This window comes from Acipenser ruthenus, chromosome 35 (assembly GCF_902713425.1).
Source record: "Acipenser ruthenus chromosome 35, fAciRut3.2 maternal haplotype, whole genome shotgun sequence".
Lineage (NCBI taxonomy): Eukaryota > Metazoa > Chordata > Actinopteri > Acipenseriformes > Acipenseridae > Acipenser > Acipenser ruthenus.
In genome coordinates this window covers 4,098,542-4,123,763 of record NC_081223.1, presented here as the reverse complement: position 1 = coordinate 4,123,763, position 25,222 = coordinate 4,098,542, and the positions used below count along the sequence as shown (strand labels likewise).

Sequence of the window (25,222 nt, the reverse complement as noted above, 5' to 3'; positions counted from 1 at the left end):
ATACACAATACCTGCCATGTAAGCCTATTGGTATCAAACCGATCACAATTAATGTGATCCGTGTTTTCAGTCAGAATTATAGTTTTAATCAATCGTCGAAAAAGCAGCAGTGCTTTGCAACTGTAGTTCGTCTTGCGTACCTTTAGGTAAGATACCCACTCAGAACGTGTCCGCTTCCTCCAGCCCCCTAAGGAACACTGGAGGGGTCATCAATAACAGGGAGCAGTTGGCCAAAAAACAACACTCACTGCCTCCTTCACGCTCAAAAGTGAACACTCTCACTCTTCCTCGTGGATAGCGAGTCCAAACACTTTAAAAACGCATTTCGCTAGCAAATCGCTATAGAAATGATCTCTGAAAGTATTGTTTTATGGGCAAGTGGCCGACCGTCTCCCTCCAACTCTGAGTGGCACCGGCAGCTGTGCCGCTGAGAAATTAACAGGGACTTTCATATAATGCAATTGCTGTTGCCCAGTGAGGTGTTACAACAACATTTCAAACTCATTCCAAACTGCAGGCGGTTAAAAGCTTAATTGGGTTCAAGTTTCTCGTATGATTTAAAAAGTAGGAGCCAGTTGCCTCATTTCAATTGTCTGCCTTCCTCCTTTGCACTGTGAAGTTTATCAAATTTGTGCTTAAAATCTGAATACTATTCCCATTTGAATCGTGTATATTTGGTTTCCATTTTAGCAATATGCATACACACTGTTCTGTTGAGCTCCCAGGGTGTTATCTAATAAAACACCATAATCGGTTAGCACGATCGGCTGTTAATCGAAATTTTGGTGTTTCAAGCCCACGCAGAGATGATGCTTTTTGCATTTCTTTATCGCATTAGAAAATGGCACTATAATACGTTTTTATTTCCTCCAATTACACTAAAGAAAAAATGTGCTGTTTTTTTAATTCAAAAAATTAATTAAGAACAAATAACCCTAGTCGTGCTGTATACAAAAACCCGGGATCGAAGCAGGGACCGTTACAGTCTGAGCTATTTCAGTTGGACGCGATTTTGCTATCCAGGCCGCATTCTTTTCGTCAATCGCCTTTTTGTCAAGCCAGTAAACCTGCATGTAATGAGAAACGTTCAACAGTTCGGAAACACCACAATAGAATCCAATGCCTTTGCAAATGTGTTTCCAAACTGTTAGTTTTTCTCCCAAATGTGGTTTCTCAAAAAATGGTTTTGCCTACTTTTTATTATTATTATTACTTTTTCCAGAGTAAGACCAAAAGGCAAACATCCAGGAAATAGTTAAACACTGCTACAGGGCTTGAACTGTCTCAACAAACGTTTAGTGGTTAAAGATAAAGGGCTTTTAACCAGGAGGTCCCCCGGTACAAATCCCACCTCAGCCACTGACTCATTGTGTGACCCTGAGCAAGTCACTTAACCTCCTTGTGCTCCGTTTTTCGGGTGAGATGTAAATGTAAGTGACTCTACAGCTGATGCATAGTTCACACACCCTAGTCTCTGTAAGTTGCCATGTGTATAATAAAAACGAACATAATTATGGTATGTTTTATTAGCATGAAATACTTTGTAGATCTTGTTATCTGCTAAGTCCGCTCACGCTAGCCAGAACGTGCTCGAGTGCTCTGGCAACAGCCATGAAGCAAGTCAATTTTTCAGTTCAATTAAATAACTACTTTGTTTTTGTGGATGGGGGTGTTTCTTGAAAAGATCAGTTAAATAGCTACGTATTTTGAAATAAAGATGTATTCATTATTATGAACGTTAACAAAAATTATATTTTATTTACATTTCCCACGTGTGCTTGCATTGTACAAATCTGACAGTTTCAACAAAGACATTTGACTTCGGTTCATTAGTTAGCCTATACTGCCATCTACAGCATTACTACGGGTTTCGTTTACTTCTTTTGGATATTTTCACAAATAATCGTCCGAGCATGTAGTCGTGGCCGAGTGGTTAAGGCGATGGACTAGAAATCCATTGGGGTTTCCCCGCGCAGGTTCGAATCCTGCCGACTACGTAAGCTTTGTTTTTAATTGATTGTATGTGTTCATTGTTAATACATGTTTAAAGCTCAGGAAGTCTGAAATATTACTGGTTGTACTTCATAACGCTTCGGTTCATTTTGTTAAAGAATGTTCATTTTGGCACCATTAGAAATGCTGTGGTTTCTTTAAAGAAGAAAAGCCGTGGCCCGTACGGGGATCGAACCCGCGACCTTGGCGTTATTAGCACCACGCTCTAACCAACTGAGCTAACCGGCCACACACTCAAAACTTGATACTAGAACCCGAGGAAAATAAGTCCTGCGGACATTATGATTGTTCTACCAAGATGTTCTCATGTTAAACTGAACAATAACACATTCAAAGTATTGGAAAGGCATAATTAGAGGCCTCGTCATAATGAGGCAGTTTAACAGTGTGAAGGATGTGGTGAGGTGCAGGCTTGCGGTGACTTTCTCTCATTTAACGACCTTGTGATTTGAATACTAACAAGAAAAACAAATCAAATTACCAAGCATTCGGTGGACGTTTTAAGAAATAAATAAACAAACAGATTTGTCAGAAGTGGGATTCGAACCCACGCCTCCAGAGAGACTGCGACCTGAACGCAGCGCCTTAGACCGCTCGGCCATCCTGACTTACACTGACGACTTTGCACAACACTGCAGTACACTGCTGAACCTCCAATGTCTGACGCTACAGTAAATCACCTGGGGTGTGTGTGAACTTATTCTTTATCTGTTTATATTAAGGAGGGCGACCTGTTTCGTCGCATTCTATATGGGATCACAAGGACACTCCTCTTACAGACAGAAAATATACGGCAAACAGAGCGATCGCTTCACGGTTAGAAACAAATCAGAACAGTCTGTTAGCAAATTAACTTCATGAAAAAAAACACACAGGCATTACATAAATGTTACAGATATGTTTCGTAGACACAAAAGTTGTAACATAATTGAGTACATTTGTAAACTATCCGCCAGTAACAGACATTATCTCACATTATCTCTAGTTTCAAACGCATTATCACAGGCGGCACAATTACGACATGGAAAAAATCCAGTATATTTGTCCAGTACACCTAGATCTCTCGAACATTAAAATGAGAGCCCTTAAAAAAACACTGTCCGTGTTCATTTCTATGTATATGACATTGTCTATACACAATACCTGTCATGTAAGCCTATTGGTATCAAACCGATCACAATTAATGTGATCTGTGTTTTCAGTCAGATTGATAGTTTTAATCAATCATCTAAAAAGCAGCAGTGCTTTGCAACTGTAGTTCATCTTGTGTACCTTTAGGCAAGATACCCACTCAGAACGTGTCTGCTTCCTCCAGCCCCCTAAGGAACACTGGAGCGGTCATCAATAACAGGGAGCAGTTGGCCAAAAAAAAAAAAAAACAAACACTCGCTGTCTCCTTCACGCTCAAAAACGAACACTCTCACTCTTCCTCGTGGATAGCGAGTCCAAACACTTTATAAACGCATTTCGCTGGCAAATCACTATAGAAATGTTCCCGGAAAGTATTGTTTTATGGGCAAGTGGCCGACCGTCTCCCTCCAACTCTGAGTGGCACCGGTAGCTGTGCCGCTGACAAATAGACAGGAGCTTTCATATAATGCAATTGCTGTTGCCCAGTGAGGTGTTACAACAACATTTCAAACTCATTCCAAACTGCAGGCGGTTAAAAGCTAAATTGGGTTCAAGTTTCTCGTATGATTTAAAAAGTAGGAGCCAGTTGCCTCATTTGCATTGTCTGCCTTCCTCCTTTGCACTGTGAAGTCTATCAAATTTGTGCTTACAATCTGAATACGATTCCCATTTGAATCGTATATATTTGGTTTCCATTTTAGCTCTATGCATACACACTGTTCTGTTGAGACTCCCAAGGTGTTATGTAATAAAACACCATAATCGGTTAGCACGTTGGGCTGTTAATCGAAATTTTGGTGTTTCAAGCCCACGCAGAGATGATGCTTTTTGCATTTCTTTATCGCATTAGAAAATGGCACTATAATACGTTTTTATTTCCTCCAATTACACTGAAGAAAAAAATGTGCTGTTTTTTTAATTCAAAAAATTAATTAAGAAAAAATAGCCCTAGTCGTGTTGTTTGCAAAAACCCGGGATCGAAGCAGGGACCGTTACAGTCTAACGCTCTCCCAACTGAGCTATTTCAGCTTGACGCGATTTTGCTATCCAGGCCGCATTCTTTTCGTCAATCGCCTTTTTGTCAAGCCAGTAAACCTGCATGTAATGAGAAACGTTCAACAGTTCGGAAACACCACAATAGAATCCAATGCCTTTGCAAATGTGTTTCCAAACTGTTAGTTTTTCTCCCAAATGCGGTTTCTCAAAAAATGGTTTTGCCTACTTTTTATTATTATTATTACTTTTTCCAGAGTAAGACCAAAAGGCAAACATCCAGGAAATAGTTAAACACTGCTACAGGGCTTGAACTGTCTCAACAAACGTTTAGTGGTTAAAGATAAAGGGCTTTTAACCAGGAGGTCCCCCGGTACAAATCCCACCTCAGCCACTGACTCATTGTGTGACCCTGAGCAAGTCACTTAACCTCCTTGTGCTCCGTTTTTCGGGTGAGATGTAAATGTAAGTGACTCTACAGCTGATGCATAGTTCACACACCCTAGTCTCTGTAAGTTGCCATGTGTATAATAAAAACGAACATAATTATGGTATGTTTTATTAGCATGAAATACTTTGTAGATCTTGTTATCTGCTAAGTCCGCTCACGCTAGCCAGAACGTGCTCGAGTGCTCTGGCAACAACCATGAAGCAAGTCAATTTTTCAGTTCAATTAAATAACTACTTTGTTTTTGGGGGTGTTTCTTGAAAAGATCAGTTAAATAGCTACGTATTTTGAAATAAAGATGTATTCATTATTATGAACGTTAACAAAAATTATATTTTATTTACATTTCCCACGTGTGCTTGCATTGTACAAATCTGACAGTTTCAACAAAGACATTTGACTTCGGTTCATTAGTTAGCCTATACTGCCATCTACAGCATTACTACGGGTTTCGTTTACTTCTTTTGGATATTTCACAAATAATTGTGCGAGCATGTAGTCGTGGCCGAGTGGTTAAGGCGATGGACTAGAAATCCATTGGGGTTTCCCCGCGCAGGTTCGAATCCTGCCGACTACGTAAGCTTTGTTTTTAATTGATTGTATGTGCTCATTGTTAATACATGTTTAAAGCTCAGGAAGTCTGAAATATTACTGGTTGTACTTCATATCGCTTCGGTTCATTTTGTTAAAGAATGTTCATTTTGGCACCATTAGAAATGCTGTGGTTTCTTTAAAGAAGAAAAGCCGTGGCCCGTACGGGGATCGAACCCGCGACCTTGGCGTTATTAGCACCACGCTCTAACCAACTGAGCTAACCGGCCACACACTCAAAACTTGATACTAGAACCCGAGGAAAATAAGTCCTGCGGACATTATGATTGTTCTACCAAGATGTTCTCATGTTAAACTGAACAATAACACATTCAAAGTATTGGAAAGGCATAATTAGAGGCCTCGTCATAATGAGGCAGTTTAACAGTGTGAAGGATGTGGTGAGGTGCAGGCTTGCGGTGACTTTCTCTCATTTAACGACCTTGTGATTTGAATACTAACAAGAAAAACAAATCAAATTACCAAGCATTCGGTGGACGTTTTAAGAAATAAATAAACAAACAGATTTGTCAGAAGTGGGATTCGAATCCACGCCTCCAGAGAGACTGCGACCTGAACGCAGCGCCTTAGACCGCTCGGCCATCCTGACTTACACTGATGACTTTGCACAACACTGCAGTACACTGCTGAACCTCCAATGTCTGACGCTACAGTAAATCACCTGGGGGGGTGTGAACTTATTCTTTATCTGTTTATATTAAGGAGGGTGACCTGTTTCGTCGCATTCTATATGGGATCACAAGGACACTCCTCTTACAGACAGAAAATATACGGCAAACAGAGCGATCGCTTCACGGTTTGAAACAAATCAGAACAGTCTGTTAGCAAATTAACTTCATGAAAAAAAACACACAGGCATTACATAAATGTTACAGATATGTTTCGTAGACACAAAAGTTGTAACATAATTGAGTACATTTGTAAACTATCCGCCAGTAACAGACATTATCTCACATTATCTCTAGTTTCAAACGCATTATCACAGGCGGCACAATTATGACATGGAAAAAATCCAGTATATTTGTCTAGTACACCTAGATCTCTCGAATATTAAAATGAGTCAGCCCTTAAAAAAACACTGTCCGTGTTCATTTCTATGTATATGACATTGCCTATACACAATACCTGTCATGTAAGCCTATTGGTATAAAACCGATCACAATTAATGTGATCCGTGTTTTCAGTCAGATTGATAGTTTTAATCAATCATCGAAAAAGCAGCAGTGCTTTGCAACTGTAGTTCGTCTTGCGTACCTTTTGGTAAGATACCCACTCAGAACGTGTCCGCTTCCTCCAGCCCCCTAAGGAACACTGGAGCGGTCATCAATAACAGGGAGCAGTTGGCCAAAAAAAAACAAACACTCGCTGTCTCCTTCACGCTAAAAAACGAACACTCTCACTCTTCCTCGTGGATAGCGAGTCCAAACACTTTAAAAACGCATTTCGCTAGCATTATATATAAAGTTTATTTAAAAAAAGTCTGAAATATTACTGGTTGTACTTCATATTGCTTCAGTTCATTTTGTTAAAGAATGTTCATTTTGGCACCATTACAAATGCTGTGGTTTCTTTAAAGAAGAAAAGCCGTGGCCCGTACGGGGATCGAACCCGCGACCTTGGCGTTATTAGCCAAGGAAACCCGAGGAAAATAAGTCCTGCGGACATTATGATTGTTCTACCAAGTTGTTCTCATGTTAAACTGAACAATAACACATTCAAAGTATTGGAAAGGCATAATTAGAGGCCTGGTCATAATGAGGCAGTTTAACAGTGTGAAGGATGTGGTGAGGTGCAGGCTTGCGGTGACTTTCATGTATTTCATGTCATTAGATGATCAAAGCCCCTTTGTGCCAGAGCGCATTCAGAGGAGACGCGCTGAGAAAATCCGTCATCTGTGTCACTCAGTACTGCCAGCTTTCCCTCGTTGGTGATATATTGGTCAGCATAGCTGCTTTCCAAGTAATTGACCCGAGACGATTCCCAGCCAGTACAACTGTGTTTATGCCCACGTTTCAAATAATAAACATTATAAAAACAAATCGCTTTGTTTTATGTTTTCTTTACTTTTAAGCTGAGAATCAAACACACTTCCGACAACTTCATAGCCCTGCAGACTACGAACAAATATTGAGTCGGCTGTTTCCCATGACCCTGGTGATACCGAGTGTTTTCCAAGTATCAGCATCGGACTTAGCATGCCTTTGGCATGCTTGCTGTGCACTCTAGCATTGCATAACAAGCATGCACTACGGCAGGAATTCGTGGCACAACGGTAGCGCGTCTGACTCCAGATCAGAAGGTTGCGTGTTCAAATCACGTCGAGGTCAAAGCCTTCTTTGTTTCTATTCCACACCATTTAATTTTGTAATGTGTTTGCAAATACTAGTTTGGAAGAATTTAATGTACAGCAAGTAATAATTGATACCTTTAAGCTGAACAGGCATTTAAGAATTAACAACGAAGACATAAAAAGGGACACAACGCCAACAGAGTTCAAGCCCATCACCTTAACCACTTGGCCACGACTACTTGGTGCAACGTGCCAAGATCTATAAACACAGACCACATATATCACAGACCAAGAACAAATACACACACACTGTTTTAAATAAAACTGACGAAACCATAATCCCTGGTTTAGGAGGCCAGTGCCTTATCCTTTAGGTGACTTCCAGATGGATAGCAGTCAGCGAGACAATACACGACCAGAGGAATAAATTTGTTAATTTTACTATAAAGATTGTTTCAATGAAATCAACAGCTGATACCAAACTCTTGTCAGCACTCAATACCATTTTAATTTCTTTTTTAAATCGGACTAAAATAGCGTTCCTAACACAGATTGTATTTTTGTTGTAAACAGACTACTTGTTGAAGTCACTGAAAAATACTGTGTGTCCAAACATGTATTTAACTTGATTGTTTTAATATTCCAAATAACATATTACTTTGAAAAACATCTCCGTCGGCCACTGGATCGTGGTCTCAGGCTGGGATACGGACCATTGAGAACAGTATAAACGATCTATGACTGGAAGTAGCTTACATGAGAAATGCTCTCGTTAAACATGCTAGGATGATCGACTTCGGCATTCTCCAATGCTAATGTTAAAACAATTTAAGAACACTTTACATAGGCCTTGACTAATATAAAAATATAGTAATGTGATTTGCATTACGCAGGACTAGATTGAGCTAAATAAAGACATTACATCTGAAAATAAATTGTGCTTACCCCCACTTACAAGGAAAGTGTCCAACTTTGTATTCGTACTCATAACGTGTTATAACATGTACACAGCAATTGGAGAATACCGATGTCGATCATCCTAGCATGTTAAACGAGGGCATTTCTGATGTAAGCTACTTCCACTAATAGATCGTTTATACTGTTCTCAAAGGTCCGCATCCCAGGCTGAGACCACGATCCAGTGGCCGACGGAGATGTTATTCAATTTAATACATTATTTTTAATATTAAAACAAGTTAAATACATGTTTGGACAAAATATTTTTCATTGACTTCAACGAGTAGTCTGTTTACAACCAAATGCAATCTGTGTTAGGAACGCTATTTTAGTCTGAATTAAAATGGAAATTAAAATGGTATTGCGTTCTGACAAGAGTTTGGTATCAGCTGTTGATTTCCTTGAAACAATCTTTTATAGTAAAATGAACACATTTATTCCTTTTAAGAATAAATAAAATTGAGCTGTCAGAGGAGGATTTGATCAGACACCTCCACTTGGAGACCAGAACACAGAATTCTTTGGAAAGACAGAGTCCTTAAGTCTAGCGCCTTAGACCACTCGACCATCCTGACAAACTGCGTTCATTACAGCAGAAAACCGCATTATTTATTTCAGCACAGCCTAGGGTTGTCATATCAAGGCCCGATCGGGTTTATTACGCACATACCAACTGTTGCTCCATGAATGATGTAATGACAAGTGTTAAAACAGAAACGGTTTGAAGCCAACCCACAAAAGTAAGACTATTTATTTCAATATCGTTATAACTATAAACGATGCACGCATTTTACAATAGCAATTGCTATATGACAACGACCAAAAAGTAATTTTGTTGCAATACTGTATACAGTGTGAACAGAATCAGATATTGCTCTGTTGCCTCGAAGAAACATCTACATTTTGTATTTAAAAAGGACATCCAACGTGGGGCTCGATCCCAAAAGAGAGCGGAATGTTCATCAATGATCAAGAACAGCTACAGTGAAGTAGCATTCAAGTCCCGCTACGCGCTCAGAAGAAAACACTGTAACTCCTCGTTATGGTTAGCGAGACCAGACACTAGAAACGCATTTCACTAGAAACAAACTATAGAAATGATCCCTGAAAGTAAAATCTTAACAAATATGTGGGTAAAACAACTTCCCTACTCCCGGCATGATGGTGTCTGATTCGGTTTCCTTTCTAGAATATTACTTGTTCATAGTAATGTTAATAATTGCCAATGCGTTTCAAACACAAAACTCACTTTCTGACCAGGTTCCATAGTTTAGTGGTTATCACGTCTGCTTTATACGCAGAAGGTCCTGGGTTCGATCCCCAGTGGAACCACTTCAATTTGTTTTTACAATATGACTCCCTGGTCAAGACAAGGTAGTTCTGGGTTTGGCCGATCATTAGATTGCGGATGTAAGGTATATGGTCCCATCGTAGAAGCAAGATAGTTTATTCACAAAAAATACATACACTTTTATTTATGTTTCTTTTGTTGGTAAATTAACCCAATACATTATTGCATTCTGTCACGTCATTAGATGAGCAAAGCCCCTTTGTGCCAGTGCGCATTCAGAGGAGACGCGCTGAGAAAATCCGTCATCTGTATCACTCAGTACTGCCAGCTTTCCCTCGTTGGTGATATATTGGTCAGCATAGCTGCTTTCCAAGTAATTGACCCGAGACGATTCCCAGCCAGTACAACTGTGTTTATGCCCACGTTTCAAATAATAAACATTATAAAAGCAAATCGCTTTGTTTTATGTTTTCTTTACTTTTAAGCTGAGAATCAAACACACTTCCGACAACTTCATAGCCCTGCTGACTACGAACAAATATTGAGTCGTCTGTTTCCCATGACCCTGGTGATACCGAGTGTTTTCCTAGTATCAGCATTGGAATTAGCATGCCTTTGGCATGCTTGCTGTGCACTCTAGCATTGCATAACAAGCATGCACCACGACAGGAATTCGTGGCGCAACGGTAGCGCGTCTGACTCCAGATCAGAAGGTTGCGTGTTCAAATCACGTCGAGGTCAAAGCCTTCATTGTTTCTATTCCACACTATTTAATTTTGTAATGTGTTTGCAAATACTAGTTTGGACGAATTTAATGTACAGCAAGTAATAATTGATACCTTTAAGCTGAACAGTCATTTAAGAATTAACAACGAAGACATAAAAAGGGACACAACGCCAACAGAGTTCAAGCCCATCACCTTAACCACTTGGCCACGACTACTTGGTGCAACGTGCCAAGATCTATAAACACAGACCACATATATCACAGACCAAGAACAAATACACACACACTGTTTTAAATAAAACTGACGAAACCATAATCCCTAGTTTAGGAGGCCATTGCCTTATCCTTTAGGTGACTTCCAGGTGGATAGCAGTCAGCGAGACAATACACGACCAGAGGAATAAATGTGTTCATTTTACTATAAAGATTGTTTCAATGAAATCAACAGCTGATACCAAACTCTTGTCAGCACTCAATACCATTTTAATTTCTTTTTTAAATCGGACTAAAATAGCGTTCCTAACACAGATTGTATTTTTGTTGTAAACAGACTACTTGTTGAAGTCACTACTTGTTGAAGGAATTGTGGGAAATGTCGTTTTAAGACCTTGAAATATACCTTTGCTTCTATACCTGATCCAAAATTTCCCACAATTATTTTCAACTTCCCGTCCCTGCCTATTGGCTGAGCGTCGCAGAGCATGCAGGGGCGGCGCATTTAAATTTCAAACTTGTACAGACAGACACGGAGTATTTCGCTTATTTGTTTTTAAGATACTGACTGTCTGTTGAACAATACAAACTAACTTGAGACAGCCAAGCCGTTAAAGCATACCTTAATTCTGCCATGTGATGCAATAACAAGTATTGGCATTTTTGCATTGTCTGCCTCGTCAAACAAGCTCGAGCCACAGCATACAGCGCTGCTGCATCGGGACACAGAGGTGGATTTTAAAGCGACTGAATCAACGAGCTGAGACTACTTTTTGAAGAAATTGAAAACATACCTCTCGTCAAAATATTTGCTATTTAGTTAATTTATTTATTTTTTGAATTTGCAATTGGCAGACTACATTGCCGACAATCTGAATTGCTCATATCAAGTTGCGTTGTAGCCTATGAGAATCGCTGGCATAGCTCAAGGGGAATTAGCTCTAATGGTAGAGCGCTCGCTTAGCATGCGAGAAGTAGCGGGATCGATGCCCGCATTCTCCAAATAGTTTTAATGTATCTGCGTATTTAGTCCCAACGCATTATGGAGATAAATACAAAGTGTGACAATTCTTTGTAACAGAGACGCCCGCCCTACATGTGTATTTTAAAGCACAGTCTCCTAATTTGTAATATTCCCCAGGCTGAAAAACTGCATTGCGCCCTCCATCGTATGCCTTCCGAGAAGCACAAAGGGAGATTTTTTATATATATTTTTTTTAACAATGGAAGAGTTTGTGTTATTTGGGAATAATTATAAAGGCTTGAAATAACGCCTTGGCTGTGACTTATTGCTTTTATAAAACGGCTACACCAATATTTGTAACGTTAGTCACTTTTTGAGATCTAGTCAGCTATAACTATGCTAAGCTCCGCTAGCAAATCGACTAGCCGTCCTGTGCTAGCTAGCTAGCTGGGTTGCTAAAAAAAAATATATATATATATATATATATATCAGCTCAAACATTTCCCAGGTCGCCTCTCTCTCTTCGCCTCTCTCTCTCTGCCTCTCTCTCTCTCTCTCTCTCTCTCTCTCTCTCTCTCTCTCTCTCTCTCTCTCTCTCTCTCTCTCTCTCTCTCTCTCTCTCTCTCTCTCTCTCTCTCACACACACACACTCTCTAATTTTTTAAAAAAATAAGATACGATACTACAGGTTTAAATACAGTAAAATCGGGAGCAGATAAGTGCAAGTTAAAGTGCATTAAGGGCAGAGTGCTATATTGTCCAGAAGGGGAGAGCTGAGTTTTACAGGTCCTGTCTGAAGAGGTGTGTCTTGAGGAGGTGCCAGAAGGTGGTCAGGGACTGGGCAGTCCTGACATCTATAGGAAGGTCGCTCCTCCACTGCGGGGCGAGGGTGGAATCTGCAGTATCAGTAGTGTATCCTACAGATGTCAGGACTGCCCAGTCCCTGACCACATTCCGGCGCCTCCTTAAGACTCACCTCTTCAAACAGCACCTGTAGAACTCCTCTGTTTGTATCCTGGGACACTATCACCCTTCATTTAAATGTGCTTTATTTTGCTCTTATCTGCATTTAATCCTGTACTTCAGAATACTGTAATCTGTCAAGTGTTTAACCTGTAGTATTTTGTATTTAATCATATCCTGATGTAACTATCACTATTTAATCATATCCTGATGTAACTATCACTATTATCTTCTGTATTATAGAATTATGGTTTGTCACACTTGAACAAAAGTTATTGTATTTCTTGCTCTTATTGTATTACTTGTATTGCAACACTTGAAATGTATTTGCTTACGATTGTAAGTTGCCCTGGATAAGGGCGTCTGCTAAGAAATAAATAATAATAATAATAAAAATAATAATAATAATAATAATAATAATAATAATAATAATAATAATAATAGTTACTTTGAAAGACACTAAACCAGTTTAAAGCATTCGTTATTTAAACCAAAACCAGTGTATAAAGTGTTTTTGTAAGACAAATAAAACACAAATGCACCGAGATTTGAACTCAGCTCGCTAGATTCAGAGTGCTAGCCATTACACCATGAAACCACCCATACAGTTCCTCCATTGCAGGGACTCTCGTCAATGTTTCGTCAAAACACCAAACAGCACAAACTGCACTACACTCTGTGACCACAAGAGGGAGAGAGAGCGTAATAAAATGATGCTCTTTAATCCAGAGCAGTGGTTCTTAACCTGGGGTCCTCAGAGACAGTCCAGGAGGTCCACAGGAAAAAAACTTGAAACTTTTCACTCAACATTAGTAATGTGCAAAATCAAAATGTTTGCTTCTTGAATTGATTTGATTTCACAAAGTTTATGATGGATCTGTTAACCTGCAGCTCTGATTTTAATATTTTACAATTAATAATTATTTATACTGTGTAACAAAGCTACATAATCACAGCCGTGGCTAAGATGAATGGTTTGAGAGAAGGGAGAAGAGAGAGAAATAGCTGTGTTTGTACAAACTCAACACAAAGAAAACTATATTCTATTTTTTCGTTTTGCTTGCAAGATCAACTTTTTTCAGTTTTTTTCTGAATTGCAAACAAACTGCATCATCTGAAAATGAGTTTACACTTAAGAGCACTGCTTGACTAGAAGTGGCTGCTGTGCCAAGGAAGACAATTTGCAAAGAAAAGACACTTTGCATTGGCAGCACATGCTTCAGTGCTCTGGGAGTGTTTATAGCCCTGTGAGTTTAACAAGTTGTCTGAATTTAACCTGTCTGGTCAGGCTCTGAAATGGATGGAGTCTGACTTGTTAGATAGAAAACAAAGTGTTAAAATAAGCAATAGTGAATCAGCGTTTAGGATCTGTACTATGGGGGTCCCACAGGGATCTATATTTGGGCCTTTGTTATTTAGTCTCTACATTAATGATCTACCTTTGGTCTGTCCAGAAGATCAACCACAAGAGGAGACTGTAGTGTCTTGACATCACACTACGTTTGCACAAACAGCTTGCTCAATTAAGGGTGCCATGTTCTGGAATACGCTACCAGACTTTATGAAAAGTATATCAGACTACAAGAGTTTTATTTTTTAATAGAACTGAAAAAATGGTTGAAACAGGACCAACTTTGTGACCATGTCTAGTCCCCCTCCATTTGTTGACATTAAATAATAATAATTTAATGTTTGAGAGCTGCCCTTCATGGCAACAGAATCCACAACAACAATGACTTTTATCAGCATCTTCATCTGGGCACTTGTCATCTGCACTCAGGGTAAGAATCATTTAGAAAAACACTTTCATCAATTTGTGGGGCTATTCTTAATATATAAGTGTAAAACAGGGGCAAACTAATGGAAAATAAATTAAACTTCAATAGAAAAGGCTTTCATTTAAATGGGTTTTCATTAGTTAATTCACTGATGTACTTTATTTTTACAGACCCCCCACTAATTTAGTCTCATTCCAAATGAAAGAAAGCTGGTTTTTCCAACTTTCTCAAAACAACATATCAATACAAGAGCCATGTGTTTCTCAGTGAGCTGGAATCGCCATGGCAATGGAGTGTGATCAGTCACTGTGTGCGCCCTTTCACAAACATCAAACAAAATCAATCAATAAAGAAATCAATACACGAGTGTGATGGAAATATAATGAGTTCTGGTTGTAAATCTCCCTCTTGACCTGTGAGGATACAAAGTAGCGAAAGGGAAAGGCTTTGGACGGGTTGGCCTGACAGTTCATTCCCTGGGTCGGGAAGTCAATCAGCCTGGAAAAAGACGAGACTCCAGTGCGGGAATGTATTGACCTGGAAGGTAAACGAGGTAGCAGCTGCAGGCAATAGAATCAGCTGCAATCGTTTACCAAGGGGTCATGCATAACCGCATAAAAGGGGCTGGAGAATCTTTTCCTTCGTTTTTGGTTTTGAAATAGACCCAGAAGGACCCGTGCACTGTGTATTAAGAATATTGTGAGTTTTTGTTTTGTTTGTCTTGTCTATAATTGCTATTTGTGTGTTTATAGACAGCTAACACGTTCTGGAGCTGTTAGTAAGAGCCAGCACTGAACCCGGAACAGCACTGCACTCTTTGTCACTCTTTAACCTGTATCACCCACCACGAGCACTACAGCATGCACCCAGGACTGGTGACCGTGGTTGTATATTGTGGGAGAGATGCTGTGTTTATTGTTTAGGGCTGCAATCCCTGTTACTGTACTCCGTGTTTTACGCATCGCTTATTATTTGGTCACCAGACCTGGATTATAACTAAAAATAAAACGTATATTTTTCCATACCGGATTACAAATCTCGTCCGTTTATTCCTGCACTGCATCAGCTCTGCACCTGTTCATAATCAGCAACCACTTTGCCACAAGGAGTTTGATACCTTTTCCCCTGGCTTGTTAAATATCATTCTGATTGACATAATGAAAACGCACTCCTAGCAGCTTGCTCAAGGTACATCTTGAAAAGGCCTGTGAAAGACAGTGAAGTAGATGTCCAATTTATAACAGTAAGAAGCAGTCAAAATGTGACCAATGAAAAGAAAAATGACAGGTCCATTACTTCTACAGCAGCAGCAGCAGCACGTGGGAAGGTATACCACTAGGGGTAGGGCACTACATACCCTTTAATACACAATAGCATTGAAATGATGACAGAAACAGAAATATTACTGTCAGTTTAGACAAACAGATCAGTTATATTAGACAGCAGTGATATACTGAGAGCTTTGACTGGGGGAAAAATAGAAGAAAACAGTCAAAGTGAACCCGACCCTATCAATTGCACTGGTGCTCACTCACGGCTCAGATCTCCTCTATCTGTGACAGCAGCAGCAGCAGCAGGATTTGTAGAAAGGAAGCTGCTTTGTATACCGGTGCCTGCCTCACTGCTCCAAACACTTTGAGACACACAGTATTGATGAGTCACTGCTCAGCCCTTTCAGAGTCACTGAAACACACAGTACAATGATGCCATTGCTTCTACTGCTGGGGACACGGGGGCTCTTTGCTCAAGGTGATAATTAAATAGTTATTTATAAATCTGAAAGCTTGACTGGAGTTCATTTTAAACAGAACTTTTCATTGAAGTAAATCTGTCTAGCCGCTTCTTTACATTTTGTTTGTATTCTAACACAACACTATTTAATTTGACTCTTGCATTATTATTTTATAATCATTTTTTGTTGTATTTTTTCTCCAGAGTCCAGTGCAGACGTTGTTCTGACTCCGTCTCCAACAGCTCAGTCTGTTCTCCAGGACACACGGTCTCTATCCGCTGTACAGCCAACAGCTTTGTTAGTACCAGCTCCATCCACTGGTACCTGCAGAAACCTGACTCCTGATTTATTCTACTTCTAACCGTCACTCTGGGACTCCAGCTTCATTCAGTGGCAGTGGATCAGGGACACAGTTTACACTGAGCATCAGTGGAGTGCAGCCTGAAGATGCAGGAGATTATTACTGTCAGCAGGGCAATAGCTACACATTCACACAGTGATACACGTCCGTACAAAAACCTCCCTCAGCTCTGCAGGAACTGCTCTGGCTCATAGACAGTAACCACAGGGGCTGAGGCTGAGAGCAGCTGCAGAGCTGCTACAGTCGGACTGCACAGAGCTGGGTTTGATTAGGCTGTGTCAGTGGTATAGCCTGGATTCAAACCAGCGCTCTCCGGGCTATAGGGCACATCCTGCACTCCGGCACAGTGCCTTTGCTGAATGCTCCACTCAGGAGCCCCTGAATTTTATAATTTTTAGAAGATTTGTTTTTATTTTATTAAGTAAGCAATATTAATAAAATAATTTCAGTATGAATGTAAAATGTTGTTTAATGACAGTGATGACATTTGAATGTGTCCAACGTGAAAGATCATTTAAAGAAAGACCAGGTCAATGATCTAGTCTTAGAGCCCACCGTGGGGGACATTAGTGCTGCTATTACTTAACAATGTGAGGAAGTAAACAATAATCTATTTGCTTTACTTCATTCTTTTTCTTGTTTTCATCATTTAAAAACCTGCATACAGAAGAGATGTGTTCATACTCAGAAAAGTAGTCCAAAGAGTTTGATGATAAAAACAGCATTTTAATGACAAAGAGCAATTAATTTGACCTCCGAGAGACACACAGCAGATATTAATAGTGACCACAAGAGGGAGCCAGAGCACCACTGCTGTCCATAATGTAACAACACAGTAATAAGACTATTGAAATAGGCAGTAGCAGTTACCTCCCCAGTCAGCCCAGTTCTCCCATTGTTAACACAAGGCTCCTCACACCCAGTCATCTAAACATTCCAGTGTGGGTCTGTGTCTGGAGGAAGGAGCTGCTCACAGTGATGCATGCAGGGAAACACTGACTCTAAAATCTCAACCTGCAACTTCCACCCCTGACACTTCTAGTATATTTGTTGTCTTACATTTGATTTCTATAAGAATCCAGACTGACGCAGATAGTCAAAGTAAACAGCTTTTATTTCCCTAATCAAATACAGCTCATCGCTTAGCTTGTGCCCTGCTTGTTGTGTTATCTGGTTTTACACTTTGAATTTGCACAAGGTGGGGCAAGCAGCAACACACAGTCTAAAAGCGCATCCACATTTACTCTATTACAGCTGCCTTGTGCCATTCTATGCAAAATAATTAACAATAGCAGTTTGTTTCCTCCTTCAAAGGGTTTACCAGGAGAGCTGCTCTGTGATACATGAGCACTCAGATTCTGATCCAATCCGAAATTATGTCTTTCGTATTACAATGTGAGTGTGTGTCTCAGTCACTTCAATCATACAAAGAGCATTTCAAGAGGAGCGATAAAGTGGAGCGAAGCGATCAAAAAAAAGGCGCCAAGTTAGAAGCAAGAATTGTGTGAATCTTGGGCCCCAGCACCTTTCCAATTGTGCCTATTTGCTTGACAAGATTGGCCTAATTGCTTCTCCTAACTTGGATTTTTGCATTTGAGATCACCCCTTTAAACAGTTGTTTGTCGAACTTGTTTTTGTCATGGGATATATTTAATATAGGGAGGTAATCACTCCATAGTGGTTGGCTTTGTGCTAAGGGCGAGGTCGTTACACTAGTAAATTCCATTTAAGGATTTGTTCTGACTGTCTCCTCGGCTTGGGCAGCCACACTATTCAGCAGCACACTGCTGTGCTGAAATGCCAGGAAGCAAAATGGATAAAAGTTATTTTTATGCAGGAACATTATTTACATTTTCTTTTTTTTTTCTCTCCTGTGTGAATTTGCTGGTGTGTAACAAGGGATCTTGACTGACTGAAACTCTTCCCACAATCAGAGCAGCGGTACGGTTTCTCTCCTGTGTGAATGCGCCGGTGTGAAACAAGGTGTCCCGACCGTCTGAAAGTCTTTCCACAGTCAGAGCAGCGGTACGGTTTCTCTCCTGTGTGAATACGCTGGTGTGCAGCAAAGGATGCCAAGTGACCGAAACTCTTCCCACAGTGAGAGCAGTGATACGGTTTCTCTCCTGTGTGAATGTGCCGGTGTACAGCAAAGGATGCTGAGTGACGGAAACTTTTCCCACAGTTAGAGCAGTGATACGGTTTCTCTCCTGAGTGAATTCGCTGGTGTGAAACAAGGTTTGCTAACGAACTGAAACTCTTCCCACAGTCAGAGCAATGAAACGTTTTTTCTCCTGTGTGAATCCGCTGATGTTTTCCAAGTTGTCCTGACTGACTGAAACTTTTACCACAGTCGGAGCAGTGATATGGCTTTACTCCTGTGTGAGTTCTCTGGTGTTTTACAAGGTCTGTTGAATCCCTGAAACTCTTCCCACAGTCAGAGCAGTAATATGGTTTCTCTCCTGTGTGAATTCGCTGGTGTGTTACAAGTTGTCCCGATCGACTGAAACTCTTCCCACAGTCAGTGCAGTGATACGGTCTCTCTCCAGTGTGTATTCGCTGATGTATTAATAGGTGTTCTGACCGACTGAAACTCTTCCCACAGTCAGAACAGTGATATGGTTTCTCTCCTTTGTGAGTTCGCTTATGCAATTCAAAATTTCCAGACCGACTGAAACTCTTCCCACAGTGCGAACAGCGATAAGGTTTCTCTCCTGTGTGAATTCGTTGGTGTTTTGAAAGGTCTCCTGAGTTCCTGAAACTCTTTCCACAGTCAGAGCAGCAATGCGGTTTCTCTCCTGTGTGAATTCGCTGGTGTGCTGTACGGTGTCCTGATGACTTGAACCTCTTTCCACAGTCAGAGCAGCGATAGGGTTTCTCTCCTGTGTGAATTCGCTGGTGTATCACAAGGTCTCCTGAGTGCCTGAAACTCTTTCCACAGTCAGAGCAGTGATACGGTTTCTCTCCTCTGGTATATTTTAATTTCTCTCCTCTCAGTATTTTTAAATTCCTTAACTGGGTCCATGCTTTAACTGCTGGACTGGAACCTGGAAAAAACAAACAGGAGTGAAAAATCAGAGACGGTTTTAAGTAAGAAATGCAGAAAATGTTCCTTCCTCATTATGTCGTTTCATGACCTTTTCTGGGTTAGGTAGTGTAGGTAACTGTAGTGTAGTCCGCACCAGGGAGGCTGCAAAACTGATTTGATTTCATCCATCTGAACGCATGAAGGAACCTTCTAACCTCTCTTTAACTGAACTTTAGAGGAATACTAAGGATGAGTGAGTATAAGTTTAATTTATTCATCACAGGAATAGTAACCTACTATACTGTTTTTTCTGGTGTTGTTGATTATTGTTTATTATTTGTCAAAAAGGGTTGCAATGGGTACCTATCTGTTATTAATACTAGCCCGATCAGCTAGATTAGGATAGGGAGATTGTAGGAGGTAACAGAGCTGTACATTTCTACGAGGAATCTGTGCACTCTGATTCTGGGGCCCTGTGCCGATCTCGGAAGGTTTGATCAGGAGAGTCAGCCTAGAACTTTTAGTCTTTTTCGAAAAACAGATTTAAGGGGTGGTGTAAAGTAGACAGAGATTGGGTGTTTGAAATACTATACCAGAGTTGCCAGGTCCGCGGTTTTCCTTTAAAAAGACAGCCGCGGGAAATATTTAGGAGTCGCTGGTTGCTACTTTTTGGGCTACTTTCAAGAGGTCTCGTGGTTTTTTGGGCTAGTTTACTTTATACATATAAAAAAAGAATAACTTTATTAAAAATGTATAAACTTTTGCAGCCTACCCGCCGCAGTGCACACAAACTATGTAAAACTTTGTTTCCCAATAAAATAACATATTGCGCATGACCACATCCACCACTGCGCATGACCATGCGAGTGAACAGGAGTGAGAGACGAATGATTGTGTTAATTGACAGTGAAAAGCAGCCATTTTAAGAAACAGGGTAGAAACATCGAAACCGCTAAAAAGCAGGAAAAATAAAGAAGTAATCTAAATACTGAAAAAAATACTGCAAAGACTGAGAAAGAAAAAGGGTTACAAGCATGGATTAGCCGTGTACCTGGCGATGACTCAAAAGCAGCGTGTAGGTACTGTAAATGTGAAGTGCGAGCGCATCACAGCGATCTGTTAGCTCACAGTAAGACAGAGAAACATATTAGAAATGCAGCTCCCTATTCAAATACAAGAAGCTTATTTGACACAGGATTTAAGAAACAAGTTGACAATTCCATTAAAATATGCGAGTTGAAGCTGGCAGCCCATATTGCTTGCCTTTCCAGCATCCTCACCGTAGATCATTTGGGATGCATAGTCAGGGAAGTTGTACAGAAGGATATTAGTCTTCATAGAACAAAATGCTCAGCACTTATAAAATGTGTCATCGGGCCCATTGTTCATCAGGAGATGCTTGAAGACATCGCCAAAGAGCCATACTCTCTAATTGTGGACGAAAGCACAGACATCAGTGCAAACAAGCAACTCTGTGTGGTGTTCAGGTACTTCAGCAGAAAACATGAACGTATCATTTACCGGGATTGTTAGCTTGCCAGCCGGTGATTCTCACAGCATTGCAACAGCCTTGTTAAAAATTCTTAAAGGAAAACAAAAGAAGTGGAAAGATGCATTGGTCTGGCAACAGACGGTTGCAATACAATGTGTGGGAAAAATAATTCGGTACTAACAAAGTTAAGGGAGGTGAATCCAAAAATTGTGTACATCAAGTGTGTTTGTCATTCACTGCAGCTCTGTGCATCAAAAGCAATGGACGTACTTCCTCGAAACATCGAGTACATGGTATCACAGACATACTCGTGGTTTTCCCACAGCACTCAGCGTCAAAAGAAGTACCGCGATCTCTATGCCACCATTAATGTTGGCCCGCTGAAGATTTTGCAGCTTTCTGACACAAGATGGCTTGCAATTAGCCAGTGTGTTGATCGAGTGCTTTCTCAGTATGAAGAGCTAAAGTTGCACTTTCAGCTTACAAAGGACACTGAAAGGAATTACAATGCTGAACTGCTGTACCAGATGCATTCAGACCGCGTAAACAGAATGTATCTGTTTTTTTTTCAGCCCCTCGTCACTGAGGTCAACAGAATAAACAAGCTGTTTCAGCTTGACGGTGCCAATCCAGCGAAACCTCTTGCTGATTTAATGACATTTTACCGCAGTTTGATCCAACGAATCATGAAACCTCACGATTTTCCAACATGGTCATCTGTAATGGATTTTGACATAACGTCCGACAGAAACAGCTTGCCACTTTCAGCAGTGGACTTCGGGATCAAGTTCCAGTTAGAACTGTCACAATCAAAGATCGAACCTCAGAAAGCAGAGGATATCAAACACAGATGCAGAGATTACATGTTCGAGTTTCTGAAAGAGATCAAACAAAGATTGCCTCCTAATATCCAGCAACTTGAGTCACTTACCGTTCTCAGCCCAACTGTTGTACTCAGTTCCAAAAAGGAACAGATGGCAAATTTATCATTTTTGCCACTTTACAATGGAGATCTTGGCAAACTCGAACAGCAATGGCGAGCTTTGAACAATGTACACTGGGAGCACACTGAAGACAACCAAATTAAAGAGTTCTGGGTTGAAGTGGCTAAACACTCCGATGCAGCTGGTGATAAAGATTTCACTGAATTTGGTCTTTTTGCCTTATCTCTTTTAGCCCTACCATTTAGCAATGCATCAGTGGAACGTGCTTTTTCACAAATGGCCCTAATCAAAACCAAACTAAGGACCCGCATGCAAGAGAAATTGTTGGAAAACATTCTTAGGGTCAGAGCATATATGCAGCGTAATAAGTGTTGCTGCAACCAATTTCAGCCATCCAAAGCAATGCTGTCACTGTTTACAGGCGACATATATGAAGCAAATAACGCAGAAGATGGTGCAGACTCAGAGGAGCTTTTTTGAAACTAAATATATTATATATATATATATATATATATATATATATATATATATATATATATATATATATATATATATATATATATAAGTAAAAATGTTTTATTTGGTACATAATTTTTTCTTTGTACATTTAAAATTGACTTGAGATACACCTGCGTGATGATAACAGCTGGCCCTTACACGAGGAGTTTGAAGGTAAGAGGTTAAAAATGTTTTTTTATGTGTTATTTCAATGCATGGGGCATACTTTCAATTAACTTAACTTTTTTGTGTTTGCAAAAAAGAGCCAACAACTTGCCTTTTTTAATTTGTTAGGTGTATTTAATTGATGTGGCTGTTTAATTGATTTAAATGATGTGATCATCTAATTAGATTGGTGGCATAACTTTAAAAGATTGAACTGTTTTCTTCTTTGGGAAACAGTAGCAGCATTGAAGGATAGGGCTACATGTTAATGGTAATAAGCTTGGTTTCAGTAAAAAAAAAACAAATGAGGCTAGTTTTGAAGTGATTTTGGGCTATAAACACTGTAGAAATCTGGCAACCCTGTACTATACAGAGTATAATGGTCCTGATCCCATTCTGGTTGCGAAGACCAGGGAGTCAAGTTGTTTATTGCTAATTTCCTGAGAGGGACTGTACATACAGTTAAGCTTGCCTATGCTGGGGGGTTCCCGAGTGGCACATCCAGTAAAGGCGCTCCACGTGAGTGCAAGATGCGCTCTATAGTCTGCAAGTCGCGAGTTTGAATCTAGGCTATTCCTTTGCCGATCGAGGACAGGAGCTTCCAAGGGACGGCGCACAATTGGCCGAGCGTCGCCCGGGGGGAGGGAGGGCTTAGGTCGGACAGGGTGTCTCGGCTCACCGCACACCAGTGACCCCTGTATTCTGGCCGGGCGCCTGCGGGCTTGCCTGTAAGCTGACCGAGAGCTGCGTTGTCCTCCGACGCTGTAGCTCTTGGGTGGCTGCATGGTGAGTCTGCAGTGTGAAAAAAAGCGGTCGGCTTGATGGCACACGCTTCGGAGGACAGCGTGTGTTCATCTTCAACCTCCCGAGTCAGCGCAGGGGTGGTAGCGGTGAGCCAAGCGTAATAAAATAATTGGCCATTCCAAATTGGGAGAAAATAATAAATTACTGGCAACGACTAAGTTTATAAAAAAAATAAAAAAAGCTTGCCTATGTTGAGAGTAATTGAACATGCAAATGGGAAAGGCTAGCCTAGGTTGCAAGAGAACCCAGAGAGTCATTTGTTAGATTGGGTTGCAGGAGAAACCAGAGAGCAGTTGAATGCACAATAAGCTTGTCAAGGTTACAGGAGTTTTCTGGGAGTAATTGTGTGTACGATAACCTTGTTTGTTGATTGTAAATGAGAGAGTAATTGGAAATAAACTCATTGATTATATGTTGATTCACAAATCTGCTGTATAAAAATAGAATAAATGAATAAGGGTGATTGAATATTAACTCCAATATATCGGAGGACAAACCCGCCGATTAGCAATAAAGATCATTTTAAATCTGTGTATTAGAAATAAATGAATAAGAGTGATTGAATATTAAGTCTAGTATATTGGCAGGGGGGGGGTAAGCCTGCCGATTCGGAATAAAGTCATATTCCCCAATAGATGTCATATTAACCCTGTAGACCCCAGATTAAATACAGAACCCTCCTGTAGATTCCTGAGAATTTTGACCAACAGTGGCGATTCCACCTAAGTTTGATTCAAATAAACATAACTAAAAAAAACAAGTAAAATGTATAATTACAGGTTTTATTAATTCTAAACAGGACAAATTATTCTTTGAAACAACACCAGCCTTGACAGTTTGTGCAAAGCAGACAGCAGAGTGAAGAGATGGGTAAGACGAAAGGGCTTCCAGGTCGAGTCCGCCACTGAAAAGAAAGGAGACGAGAAGGAAGGAGGGGCTTCTGTTCCATTAGCCAGTAAAATAAGAAGAGGCGGAAAAGGCGGCGGGGCAGAAGAAGGCAGCTGCCATCCTGTTGGTCAGGAAAGAAGGAGCTCTCAGCCTAGCAGTCTAAAGGGGAGGAGCTACCGCCAGCCAAGTTACCAGAGAAGGAGGCGGAGCTCTCAGCCCAGCATTCTCAGGGGGAGGAGCTACCGCCAGCCCAGGAAGGGGGAATGGCAGTCATGTCAACCAGAGGGGGCGGAGCTATGGTTCCCACGGGGAGAGAAAGTGAGCCTGTCGGAGCGTCTGGAGCCGACAGCACCCGTGCCTGAGTGGCCGTTTGCCCCAGCAGCAGCAGAGGAGTGGCTGTTGTCACCACTAGCAGCAGTGTGGCCACTGCCACCACCACCACCGCCAGAGCGGGTGTTGCTGACCCTATGCCCTGCACTGCAGCCAGATGGGTTAGTGCTGCTACATGGGGACATGGGGCTTAAGGGAAAATGTGGTGGTTAAACGTGCGCCTTCTAACAGAAACCCAGGGGGCAACAATAGGATAAAATTAGAGACAGCGGTTAGCAGACGGCAGGGCATCCAGGTTAGAAAAGGCAGCCATGTCCGTCTGGTATTTGACAGGTGTCAGGGTCAGGGTTGGCTGGACTCTACAGCGAAAGTGGGAGGAATATGATCAGGCAGTTGTCAAATGATTGGGCTTTTAAAAGAGAACTGAGTGCCAGTCAGTGCCAAAGTCATAGTCTTCAATGTCAAGTGTCAAAATGCTTGAGTGATGTTATGGGAAACATATAAAAGTTCAAAATGTATGTGAATTGTTTTTGAAAAAAAAAAAAAAAAAAGTACCAGAAAACTCTGACTATTCAAAAAGGTCGCTGTAAGAGATAGCCGTCT

At 40.7% G+C, this 25,222-nt stretch overlaps 1 protein-coding gene, 11 non-coding genes and 1 pseudogene across 12 annotated transcripts; 4 read left to right on the top strand and 9 right to left on the bottom strand.

Annotated features, from left to right (window-relative positions):
- Positions 1 to 154: 154 nt before the first annotated feature.
- Positions 155 to 370, bottom strand: LOC131705409 (small nucleolar RNA U3). Its single transcript, XR_009310366.1, has one exon. It is a non-coding gene; the product is annotated as a small nucleolar RNA U3 (small nucleolar RNA).
- Positions 371 to 1,915: 1,545 nt separating this feature from the next.
- trnas-aga (transfer RNA serine (anticodon AGA)) lies at positions 1,916 to 1,997 on the top strand. Its single transcript has one exon. It is a non-coding gene; the product is annotated as a tRNA-Ser (tRNA).
- A 170-nt stretch (positions 1,998 to 2,167) lies between these two features.
- trnai-aau (transfer RNA isoleucine (anticodon AAU)) lies at positions 2,168 to 2,241 on the bottom strand. Its single transcript has one exon. It is a non-coding gene; the product is annotated as a tRNA-Ile (tRNA).
- Positions 2,242 to 2,539: 298 nt separating this feature from the next.
- trnal-cag (transfer RNA leucine (anticodon CAG)) lies at positions 2,540 to 2,621 on the bottom strand. Its single transcript has one exon. It is a non-coding gene; the product is annotated as a tRNA-Leu (tRNA).
- A 678-nt stretch (positions 2,622 to 3,299) lies between these two features.
- Positions 3,300 to 3,525, bottom strand: LOC131705436 (small nucleolar RNA U3; annotated as a pseudogene).
- A 1,555-nt stretch (positions 3,526 to 5,080) lies between these two features.
- Positions 5,081 to 5,162, top strand: trnas-aga (transfer RNA serine (anticodon AGA)). The gene has a single exon. It is a non-coding gene; the product is annotated as a tRNA-Ser (tRNA).
- A 170-nt stretch (positions 5,163 to 5,332) lies between these two features.
- trnai-aau (transfer RNA isoleucine (anticodon AAU)) lies at positions 5,333 to 5,406 on the bottom strand. The gene has a single exon. It is a non-coding gene; the product is annotated as a tRNA-Ile (tRNA).
- Positions 5,407 to 5,704: 298 nt separating this feature from the next.
- trnal-cag (transfer RNA leucine (anticodon CAG)) lies at positions 5,705 to 5,786 on the bottom strand. The gene has a single exon. It is a non-coding gene; the product is annotated as a tRNA-Leu (tRNA).
- Positions 5,787 to 6,465: 679 nt separating this feature from the next.
- LOC131705463 (small nucleolar RNA U3) lies at positions 6,466 to 6,680 on the bottom strand. The gene has a single exon (XR_009310419.1). It is a non-coding gene; the product is annotated as a small nucleolar RNA U3 (small nucleolar RNA).
- Positions 6,681 to 9,351: 2,671 nt separating this feature from the next.
- On the bottom strand, positions 9,352 to 9,564 carry LOC131705476 (small nucleolar RNA U3). The gene has a single exon (XR_009310431.1). It is a non-coding gene; the product is annotated as a small nucleolar RNA U3 (small nucleolar RNA).
- Positions 9,565 to 9,703: 139 nt separating this feature from the next.
- trnai-uau (transfer RNA isoleucine (anticodon UAU)) lies at positions 9,704 to 9,776 on the top strand. Its single transcript has one exon. It is a non-coding gene; the product is annotated as a tRNA-Ile (tRNA).
- Positions 9,777 to 10,404: 628 nt separating this feature from the next.
- Positions 10,405 to 10,476, top strand: trnaw-cca (transfer RNA tryptophan (anticodon CCA)). Its single transcript has one exon. It is a non-coding gene; the product is annotated as a tRNA-Trp (tRNA).
- A 7,619-nt stretch (positions 10,477 to 18,095) lies between these two features.
- On the bottom strand, positions 18,096 to 21,282 carry LOC131705141 (zinc finger protein 418-like). Its single transcript, XM_059007390.1, has 2 exons — positions 21,261 to 21,282; positions 18,096 to 19,586 (listed from the first exon to the last, which is right to left on the bottom strand). The coding sequence occupies exons 1-2, from the start codon at positions 21,280 to 21,282 to the stop codon at positions 18,316 to 18,318; spliced, it is 1,293 nt and encodes a 430-aa protein (XP_058863373.1). The 3' UTR covers positions 18,096 to 18,315.
- Between the last annotated feature and the right edge of the window lie 3,940 nt (positions 21,283 to 25,222).

What these genes read in the sequence shown, in the direction of transcription:
- LOC131705141 (XM_059007390.1), bottom strand. Translation starts at nt 21,282, where the DNA reads ATGTACTCGATGTTTCGAGGAA. An exon ending in GTACTCGATGTTTCGAGGAA is followed by an intron (nt 19,587 to 21,260) that starts GTACGTCCATTG and finishes CGACATAATGAG; the next exon opens with GAAGGAACATTTTCTGCATT.